Source organism: Danaus plexippus, chromosome 4 (genome assembly GCF_018135715.1).
Source record: "Danaus plexippus chromosome 4, MEX_DaPlex, whole genome shotgun sequence".
Lineage (NCBI taxonomy): Eukaryota > Metazoa > Arthropoda > Insecta > Lepidoptera > Nymphalidae > Danaus > Danaus plexippus.
Genome location: NC_083538.1, coordinates 1,985,189 through 1,995,896, shown reverse-complemented (window position 1 = coordinate 1,995,896; position 10,708 = coordinate 1,985,189). Strand labels below are relative to the sequence as shown.

General features: G+C 30.5%; 2 protein-coding genes across 2 annotated transcripts; one reads left to right on the top strand and one right to left on the bottom strand.

Annotated features, from left to right (window-relative positions):
* On the top strand, positions 1-3,766 carry LOC116768502 (probable metabolite transport protein CsbC). The gene is made up of 3 exons (XM_061526059.1): positions 1-232; positions 1,803-1,938; positions 2,146-3,766. The coding sequence occupies exons 1-3, from the start codon at positions 206-208 to the stop codon at positions 3,441-3,443; spliced, it is 1,461 nt and encodes a 486-aa protein (XP_061382043.1). The 5' UTR covers positions 1-205; the 3' UTR covers positions 3,444-3,766.
* Positions 3,767-6,819: 3,053 nt separating this feature from the next.
* LOC116768774 (uncharacterized) lies at positions 6,820-10,557 on the bottom strand. The gene is made up of 6 exons (XM_032659588.2): positions 10,389-10,557; positions 9,627-9,809; positions 9,325-9,451; positions 9,017-9,168; positions 8,224-8,328; positions 6,820-7,269 (listed from the first exon to the last, which is right to left on the bottom strand). Exons 1-6 carry the CDS (start codon positions 10,407-10,409, stop codon positions 7,147-7,149), a joined length of 711 nt encoding a protein of 236 aa, XP_032515479.2. The 5' UTR covers positions 10,410-10,557; the 3' UTR covers positions 6,820-7,146.
* Positions 10,558-10,708: the final 151 nt, after the last annotated feature.

Genomic DNA, 10,708 nt, shown 5'->3' with positions numbered 1-10,708 from the left:
TGCTATATCGAGCCTATTTATTTCTTTCAAGATTATATATTGTCATATACATAAATAAGAGACATTTGAATTTACAAATGCAGCTGGGAAGATATGACTTGTATTTATTAATACAGACCGATTTGTTGTTTGTAATGGACGTGTACTGATCGAGTAAAATAAAATAAGAGTAAACTAAGTTTTTTTGTATGCAAAATCCCTCAAGATGCCGTCAAAACAGACACTCCGACAGGTAATTATTAATAATTTTTTATATGTATGCACTCTGAATATTAAATATCTTAATAAATACATATTAACTCTTACCATATAAATCCTTTTACTTGTACAAAAAATCACTATAAAGCTGATAAGTTTAAGATATAATTCGCCCAAAACTGGTATGTATTGACAGTTTTAATTGTTGTTTTTTTTTGTTGACATGTAAAAATTAGCGATGTGGGTATACCGAATAAAATAATTTAAATAAATCCATAAAAATATTAATGTAAACATAATTATTACTGTCATCATCAACAGTTAAAATATTTTAATTTAATGATCGCGTTAATATTTGTAGTAACACTACAGTGAATAACCTCGTATACTTAATTAAGGAATTTGTTTAAATAATATTTATTGCTTATGTATTGTTTTTTGACGTATCATTAGTGTTGTACATTTATTTCGCTGATTCAACTTCAATTAGATTTTTGTTCTAAATTTGTCTAAAATATCGATCTATTTAATGAAGTATGCTGTTGTTTTAATTTTGTTTGCGTACCTAAATAATGTCATAGTTCGTATATATTTTTCTTATTGAAAAAAATAATCATAGGTATATCGTAATGTTTTACGTGTAATCGTTTTAGTAACTCGTTGAATCAAATAATCAATCAATCAATCAATCAATCAATTGTAATAAAAAATAAGACGAAAAACGTATATTATGATTAGATATGCACAAAATTTTACTAATACGCATAATTTACATTGGTCTTTTTATAGAAATAACCAAACTGTGTTTATTTCACTTGAATTGTATAATATGTTACTAAGTACGTTAAATTTGAGTAAATAATGTCCGCGAATCTTTATATAAGGTATACATTTTAAAATAATATAACTTAAAAATGTCAGTGTAGCACGAAAAATGTTTTTATCGCATCGTAATATTAGGTCATGAATCAGAAAATATTCTCAGCTTTATATAATAATTTATTAAATTAAAAAAAAAACCTTAAATTATTTTTGAGTAAACCGCCACTGTCGTGCCTTTGATTACTCAAAATATTATTTTAGTCAGGAACCATCGAACGTAGTTCGCTGGAGGTTAGATAAGACACTTTATAAGAATAATTCAGAAGAATCCAATTTTCGTTTTCGTTCGAACATCTTATACATGAAGCCATTATGCCAGTGTTCTTTGGGAATGCCATCAGACATTGCAGTTATTTATTGATATCAAAATACTAAGGACATTTTTTCAATTGATGTAAACAAAAAAAAAATTGTCTTTAATACGATGACCAACCTTTTCCAACCGTTATTGCTGAAATATATGTATTGCAAAGAGTGTTTCTAACTGGAATTTTTGATTTTATTTTTGGTTTATACTTGCAAAACTGGAAATATTCTCTGGGTACATAGTTAGACGATGTCAATTTGTTGTAAGGGTGCTCGTGATTTTTTTTTTTCAAACTGGACTAATCAAATATTCTTTTAGGTTCCTCTATACATATAAATGTCACAAAAACTTTCCTCCTATAAAAACTTCATTAGCAATAAGTTAACTTAGAGTAAATGTTTTTTTTTTCTATCAGATTTTTATCGGATTCAGTTTGACCATGTGCAGTGTCTCGGACGGGTTAATATTCGGTCAGATGTCCGGTATGATAGACGCTCTGCGTCAAGAAGACCGCGATGTACCACTCACCGAAGATGACATTTCATTCATAGGTCAGTTTAATCATAATAAAATTAAGCAATAATATAGGTACATATTAAGAATGAAAGGAGATTTTGACCTTAGTTGCTTAAAAATTATTATATTATTCTCAATGAATTCTAATTCCAGCCTTGAAATTACAGCGCAAAAACAAATTTCAATGATATAAAAGTTTTAAATTTATGTATAGACTTTAATGTTTCTTTTTTCTATTGCAGCTTCTATAATAAACATTATGTGCATCTGCGGCTATGCGGTTGTTGGAGTAATAAGTGAATATTTTGGTCGTCGGAAAGCAATCACACTTATTAGTTTACCAGTCTGTCTGACTTGGATTCTTGTATATTTAGCTCACGACAAGGTCACTTTAATCTTCACCAGAATAATTCTTGGAATAAGCTTTGGTGGTATCTTATGGGTAGTCTACATTAGTGTGGGAGAATATAAGTCTCCTGACGTCAGAGTTCTTTATCTTAACTTGATATCCAGCGTTGGTACACTTGTTGGTGTAACTACTGGACATTTGTTATGTATAATTCTTCATTGGAGGCAAGTAGCTTTGATTGCCATCATACCGACGGCTTTGTCTGCTTTTTTGCCGCTATTTTGGGTGGAAAGCCCCGTGTGGTTGGCCACTAAGGGACGTTTTGAAGAATGTAAAGAGGCATTTTGGAAATTACACGTTTTCTCGGATTCATCTGAAAATGAGCTGAGACTTCTTATCAGCTATGAAAGACAAAAACAGAGCGAACGTCGTAGTAATCCTAGCAGACATTTTTTTGGAAAAAAGTTCTTATTAACAATGAATACGAAGTACTTTTGGAAGATATCTGCAATAGCTTCAATAGTTTGTATATGTAGAGTTGCAAGTGGCCGTGTTCTGTTTAGTACCTTAGCGATCACAATGTTACATGACATTACAGGCACTTCAGATATATTTCTTTTCACATTAGTATTAGACGGTTTCGTTATAATAGGTTCATTGTTGTCATGGTACTTTTTGAATAAATTTAAAATAAGACAACTATTCTTTACTTCTGGTATGGTAGCCAATGTGTGCTTGGTTACGTTTTCGTTATGCCTTTATTTTTATCCCGGTAGCGACTATTATTTGTCGTGGATTAAGATTTCATTATTGGCTTTGTACTTTGTAATACAAGCAGCAGGAACGTATCCGGTATTAGAAGGATTATTAGCAGAGATATTTCCAGTCGATTTGAAAACTTACTTTGTTGTAATCATCGGATTACTTGCTGGCACCTCTCAATTCTTAAGCGTTAAGCTGACACCATACATTATATCACGAATAGGCTACCACGGCCTTTTCTTGTTGAATGGTGGAATAATATTTTTCTGTATGGCATATTTATGGTTTTCGTTGCCGGAAACGAAGGGGCGGAGTCTACATGAAATCGAATATTACTTCAAAAATAATACGTTTAATTATAACGAAGAATTTGAAAGTACAGAAAAATCTAGCAAATTGTTGGTTGATAATAGTTGTGTCGAAAAATAATATTATCAGTGAGTGTTAATTAAATGGATGTATAATAATGAAAAATAACTAACCTGACATTAAAAGGTAGCAACTTAATTTCCATTAGTCGTGTAAAAAAAATAATTAAGGTTTTGTATTTCAAGCTAGTTAATTTTAACCCCCAATTGTTTTTTCTGAAGGCCTTCTTAATAAGATTTCGTTGAAGTATTTTTAATTCTTACAATAATTTAACCAAAACCATATTTATGGTTAATTTGTATATACAAATATAATGAAAATTATTTCTCTTTTGTTCTTCATTGTAACTGTAAGCATTATGATATTCACAAAAATATAACAAAAAGCTATATTAATATATTGAATTTTATTAAAATAATATTTATTTATTAAAAGTGTCTATAAAAATGTAAATAGCTTAAGTAGGTAGTTATTATTTTGTTATAATTAAATAATAAGTAGAATAACTTGAAAAACGCCGTTTCATTTAAAACTGGAGACTTAAATAGAACAGTTTTTTTTTTATTGTAAAGGCGGCAAACGAGCAGCTGGCCTACCTGATCGAAGGTAGTCAGCATCGCCCATGGACATTCGCAACATCAGGGATGTTTGCCGGCCTGGGAGAGAGCGAGAACAGTGAGAGAAAAGGAAAAGGGAAAGGGCAACTCTCTCATTCATCGGACGAACCATTAAAGCCGATTTTATATGAGAGGGTAGTCCTTCTCTGTCTAGCCTGCCCATGTTCGACTTGTAGTTACTTGACCACAGCGAGGCTTCCCAACCTTTTGCTTAATCTTAGAATTTTTATTAAAAAAAAAACAGTGTGCTTACCATACAATGTAGTGTAATGACACAAAACTAGTACTAAGTTCATGTAAGGACGGAAGCATTCATTCCTTCATGGAAGCACGCTACAGTTTCTACTTTTCCTTTTTCCCGTTCACATTGTTATCTTTATCGTTAATGTACGCTCTGAGCATTAGAAAGGAAATATTGCTAGGTATGAATATGAGACAAAAAAATAATATTTTTTTTGGAATAAATTACATTTTAAGTACATTGTGTGTCGGTGATGGAAACATTGACGCGAAAAACTGTTTTTATATATCTTGTAACTCCAAACTATAACCTCAGACGCAAAAAGCTGGGAGTTATAAGTTTACGTGAGTTCATGCGTATGTGTGTATTTTTGTGTGACATGGTAGTTCTCAAACTGATAGACCCGTTTTGATGCGGTTTTCTAAATTTACAAGCCATTGTTCTTACGATGGCTCAGAGCCATGAATGGTTAATATAGACCCAGCAATGTAAGAGTCATCATCATCATCATCATCATCAGCCTGTAGGAGCCCACATGAAGAAGGTTAGAGCATTAATCACCACGCTTGCTCAAGACGGGTTGGCGATTTCAATCTTATAATTTGAAATTATAAGACCAGGTTTCCTCACGATGTTTTCCTTTACCGTCCGTCAGTGGTGTCTAAATTCTCTTAGAAAGTACATATGATTCGGAAAGATCACAGTGGTACTTGCCAGGTTTCTAACCCGCGCCCTCTCGTATGAGACGCGGGCCTTTACCTCCAGGCCACCACGACCTTTAGTGTAAGAGTATTAGCTCTTTTCCAAAATCATGTAAGGCAATTTTGGCCTATGATTAGGCATTCTTTTAGGTGTTCGATGTCGCAGGAGTGCCAATATAAACGTTAAATTGAAATTAATTTTTAAATAAAATTAATTTGAAATTGATACTAAGAAGCTTCTTAAAATTTTATTGAAAATATAAAATTCGTATTATTAAATCGATTTAGTAACAATCTAACTAAAACAATATTGATGAGATGCAGCCCTGGACGGTTTGTCGTTTCGTAAAAATATTTGTAACCAAACCCTTCTGGACTAAATATAATAGTGGAAAATAAGGCATTTCCAGCAAACGATTAGTCTACTTGTTTCGGATTAGGAGATAAACTTTTCTTATCTTATCTTTTATTTGAACGGATTTACTAAGTCCCGAAATTTGTAAAGTTAATTAATGCTCGAATCTTGCAGTTCAATCACTTTATTTACATCGAATTGAGTGAGACAGTATAATAACAACGTACTAACGTATCCGTCATAATTTTGACAAATTTGAAAATAGCGGAAACTAGTTCACTTATATCTTTTTTATGAACATTAAATGTAATAAGAAAAGACGTCAAAGTCATTATTACTATTTTAATCTTTACTTGAAATCAGATTTTTTTTTAACTTGACCAAATGATATATAAATAAAATAAAATAAAAACAATCTTATAAATTAATCAAATCGATAAATCAATTTTAAAAAGAGTAACTTATTAAATTACAAACGATTAGTATTTGAGGAAAGATAAAAGTACAAAAAAAAAATCCATTACTCAAACTCGTTACCATAAAATATTATATATTTAATTTTATAAAATTCTGAGGATTGTTGTATTTAGAGATTTTTACTTGTTTTTTTTTATTGCAATACCAGAAAGAAAAATCTTCTCACTTAACCAAATAAAACTACCACGTCTGTTTACAATTCAACTATTTCCATATTCAAAACTGGTTCACTTAAAAAATGTACTTAATAATATAACAAAGATAAAGAGGAGTTGTATTGACTAAAGGGTGGGTTGGCGGAAGGCAGCGTGGAGAACAAAAAAGAACTAAAAAGGATACAGCTATATGTTTTGTTTTTAATGTATGTATGTATAGTGCGTGAGGCGTAGGCTGAGCTTTGCATTTGTGTGCGTGCACAAGATAGTGTAGGTGTGATGTCGAATTTGTGCGTGCCACGTGCTTTTCTAGGTTTGAACCGGTTTATACCGCTTTTATTCCGCCCCGCACCTTCCGCACTTCACCCTTTGTACTGATAGCAGTTTGAAGTTGTTTAGTACTGAATATTTAGTTTTTGTATCCTATTTATTCTTGAACTGTAAATTTAAATAACCAAACAAAAGAAATTTTGTGTAACTTAAACAGTTATTTTAAAGACATTAATGACAAAAAAATATAAAGTGAGGAACAATTCGTATAATTTTTTTTACATTTTGAATCCATAAATTAGTGTATTTTTCTTCATATAATATTTACAACTGGCCATTAACGATTAATTTTTTTTTTTAAATCTAGAATAGCTCTCCCACTTATGTTATGTATCTAATAAAAAAATAATAAAATTCGCTTCTAAACGTTTTTTGTCTGACGCTACTTTTACTTACACTCAACAAATGCAAAGCTCAGCTAAAACCTCGCGGACCGTAATATTGTGTATAAAAAATGTTGACATCACAAAAACTTTATAAGTGTCGAAACTATATTGGAGTGGATTTTTTAAAATAAAAAGATTAAATATAAATATCATTAAAAAAATTGCTTTATTTACAAAACTTTATTCAATACAACTTATTCTAAATAAAAAATCTCTTTTATTACAAAGTCTATAAATTGAAATCCTTCTTGAGACACATGTTTGCCTCTAAAAATGGCCACTTCAAGTTTCTAAAACAAACAAATGAAATTTCCACTTATACATAGGTACACTTTCTATTTTGTATTTACAAATCCATGCTAACTTCGTCACAAATCTCGTCAGCATGATATCAAGTCCAAAGTGACGCTAAATCTGAATGTCATTTGTGACATAAAAAAATTGGGATCCGTAAATGCACCGTAATATACATTTCCTTTTAATTATCACTATTTATAAATGCTAAGTGGGCGCTGTGTATAACCTCTTTAAGGATGCGTCAATGTCAACTATAGCGTCTCTAACCTCGTGCGTCACACCTGACATCGTAGTAAATGTATTTGCTAGACGATCTATTGCTCTCGCCTGAAAAACAATAAAACATAATATTATTCCTTTCCATTAATTAATGAAATTCATAGAAAAGGAAATTCAAATATATTTTCATAGAGTTTTTCTATTATAATGTATAATTAAAGTGAAACTAAGAATATTATGAGAAAAAAAAAATCTGTGCACCTATTGCATGTCACATTACGGTCGATCGTAGGTGGTGGTAAAGTTAATATGCCCAACACAGTAGACGCGGGAAATGTAGCATTAATTCACATCAGCTCATTGTTTAGTATTTATAATATTAATTAACAATTTTAGCAGTGGTATCTTATTTCGCACAACAAAGATTTTACAAGGAAAATAAAACAAAGCAAAAAAAAACAAAGTCTTTACATCAGGAGTCATAGGAATGATTGTATGTATTATTCACTATGAATCGCTACAAGGACGCAGATTGCAATGAAATGTCTGACTGAATCCTTACATTGCTATTACAAAACCCATTCCTTCATTATTAAAATACGATTTTAATGTTTTAATAACTAAAATTACACTTGCCATTGTTATTTCATAATACAATAGAATATCTCACTCATATATTATATTAGTTCCATATTTTGTACTAACAAATAAAAGCCCAGACTAACGAAAAACGTAAAGTGAACGATATTATTCCTTTGAAAGAAAATATATATATATATATTTTACCATAGACTCCTTATGAGGTGACAAAGTTGCTTGAATAGTACCAAAATCTTATACATTGCTTCTGACTAATATTCCGTTTATATTTGTTTGTAAGTTGGACCTCTGTTAAATGTATGTCATACAATTACTTCTCAATTCTCTCAAATCTTCATACATTATGTATTATTTTACTCGGAATCAGTACATCATGAGCAGTAATCAGTTGATTACGGGTAACAGGTCCCCAGTATCGTGTGAGTACTAAAGAAATTAATTAAAATATGTACTGTTATTTACCTGTATGTCAGACGCTTCGGCGAGTTTTTCCATTGCTTGCGCGTGAGCGACCGCCGCTTGCGACGCTTGGTTTAATGCTTCCGCTTGTGAACTCATCACTTTCACCTGAGGCCATGAAATCTCTTAATAAACAAACACACACACACACACACACACACACATACACATATATATTTATATAATTAATCTCAACTATAATAAGTATAAATTTATTAACCACTTTGTATATATTCTGTATGATATTTTTTATCTACATTTTTTTTGTTCAGTAATGGGTCTGAGTTACCAATTTTGGAAGTTCTAAAGTACTTGACGAGACAGGATAATTTTGTACCAAACAGTATCATTACTAAGTTACCAAATGTTCTGTCATTTTTTTGTGATTATGTCAAATCTTATCTTCATTTCAGGACATACAAATAAATTAATGCTTTTAATTAATACGAATATTACTAAAACGGCTAGTTTTGACAGTGACTTAGTTCGCATTGACTTAACAATAAACGTAAATGTCGAGCAGCGACATCTATATCAAGTTTCTAAATACACAATAATAAATACACATTTAAAACCATTAAATAAGCAGAATTTCGGAGATAAATTATAGTCTTATCAGGATGTCTATGCTACATCAGTGCAAGTTACTTTCAAATCCGTTTAGTATCTCTTTAGTCAAAGATAAACAAATATCCCCACATAAATATCCCCCCACAAGCACTTGCAATTTAATTCATAATGTCAATATAGAGTAGAATTAAACAAAATTCAGTATTTTGAATAAAAATTTCTGTACCAATTTCTCGAGAACAACCATTTGTCGCTCCTCAAAATCGACGGGCTCTTCAAAGCTCAGGGATGTATCATGGTCATTATTATCTTCCACTTCATCATCATACTCGGTTCCGTCCATGAACTGTGACTCCAATTTCACTGAGCTTCGAGCTTCTAAAATAAAAAAGGACACATGATAACTTTTTTGTTGCTTACAACACTTTTTACGTGGCAACATGCTTAGGCTGTAATTTAAAAAAAATTAAGAAGTCAAAATTAGCTTTGTGATGAGATACCAAAAAAATTTTTCATTCAGTCCATTCAACTTACTGTTTCCATCATCCTTTGACAGAAATAGATCCCATATCCTTTTTTCTATGTTAGATGTCAGGTGGTTTGGATCACCGCCACTAGAAATTACTTTGGCTCGTACTGTAGACTTTTTATCTGCCCAGTACTGAAATTGATATAAAATTAACAATTATTAGTAATTATTAACATTGTTCTTAGTTTTTGAATAGATATTTTTTTTTATATATTACTATTGCTTTAGATATCTCTAAATTCAAGCTAATATAATTATTTTTTGTATATATTATCGCAACTGTGTATGTTATAATGACACTGTGTACCTTAACCCAAGATTTCATCGGTCTAGTTGGTCCATTCATAGTGTTCACAATTCTGGTTAATTTGAACCATAGTTTCTTGCTTTGACTGCGTCCTTCGAGTCCCTTGAGCTGCCCAAGACCCAAGGCTGGATGATTCTCCATGAAGTCAATTATTGCAATCACTTGCTCCAGACTTGGACGCGACTGGAATAAGCAATAAACCGGATGTACAAGAGGAATTTTTAGGAATCTGTCTTCAATTACAGAAAGCTAAATTTAAAATTTAAGATCACATTAAGCATTTTACATTCAAATCGAAAAGCATGGTAATAACTATTTTCTCCATTTATAATTTTTCAAATAAAACTAGCAAGACTATTTCAAATGGACTGCTAAGACAAGTTAAGATGTAAGTTAACAAAAAGATAAAAACACCTCTCTCAGTGAAACTGATATAATTTATATTCTTAGATATGATATAATTCTAGGGAGTAAAATAAAAATTATTAAAACTTCGTAATATTGTTAAAAAAATATACACCGAATGTATTTTTAATTTACACTATACTGAGGTATAATGTAAGTACTTCTTTCACAAAACTAACAATATAAATTTTAATATTAAACATACGCTTATAGAACGATTTACATCAAGTATAAGTCCATTAACTAATTCAAAATTAGAAATGAAATGAAAGTTATATATACTATTCGACTGTTAAAGATTTTTTGTCGAGTTTCATCTTGATAACTTTCGAGAAATTATTTCACTTGTATACTTACTGCTATTGTTCGGTCAGTCATTTTATTTCACATTACAAATTTAAACATACAAACAAGATTCTATTTACCAATTGAAAAAAAAAGTTTTATTCAATTTTATATTTTAATAGTAAATAAATATTATTGCAAAAATATGACAACCATTGGTTGGGGCGTCTAAACATATTATTGACAAATGAGAAAAAGATCATAAAGGAATAACCATAAAAAATTGTTAATAACATAGATATTTCCATTGAAAACATTTTTCAGAAAAACAAATAGTAAAATATCGAAGATTATTTATTTTACATAAATATTTTAATATCAATTACTTTTTT

Coding starts and splice junctions, on each gene's coding strand:
- LOC116768502 (XM_061526059.1), top strand. CDS start 206: ATGCCGTCAAAACAGACACTCCGACAG. Junction 233..1,802: donor CAAAACAGACACTCCGACAG/GTAATTATTAAT, acceptor TTTTTCTATCAG/ATTTTTATCGGATTCAGTTT. Junction 1,939..2,145: donor AGATGACATTTCATTCATAG/GTCAGTTTAATC, acceptor TTTCTATTGCAG/CTTCTATAATAAACATTATG.
- LOC116768774 (XM_032659588.2), bottom strand. CDS start 10,409: ATGACTGACCGAACAATAGCA. Junction 9,810..10,388: donor TGACTGACCGAACAATAGCA/GTAAGTATACAA, acceptor TGCTTATTCCAG/TCGCGTCCAAGTCTGGAGCA. Junction 9,169..9,324: donor GTCAAAGGATGATGGAAACA/GTAAGTTGAATG, acceptor TTTTTATTTTAG/AAGCTCGAAGCTCAGTGAAA.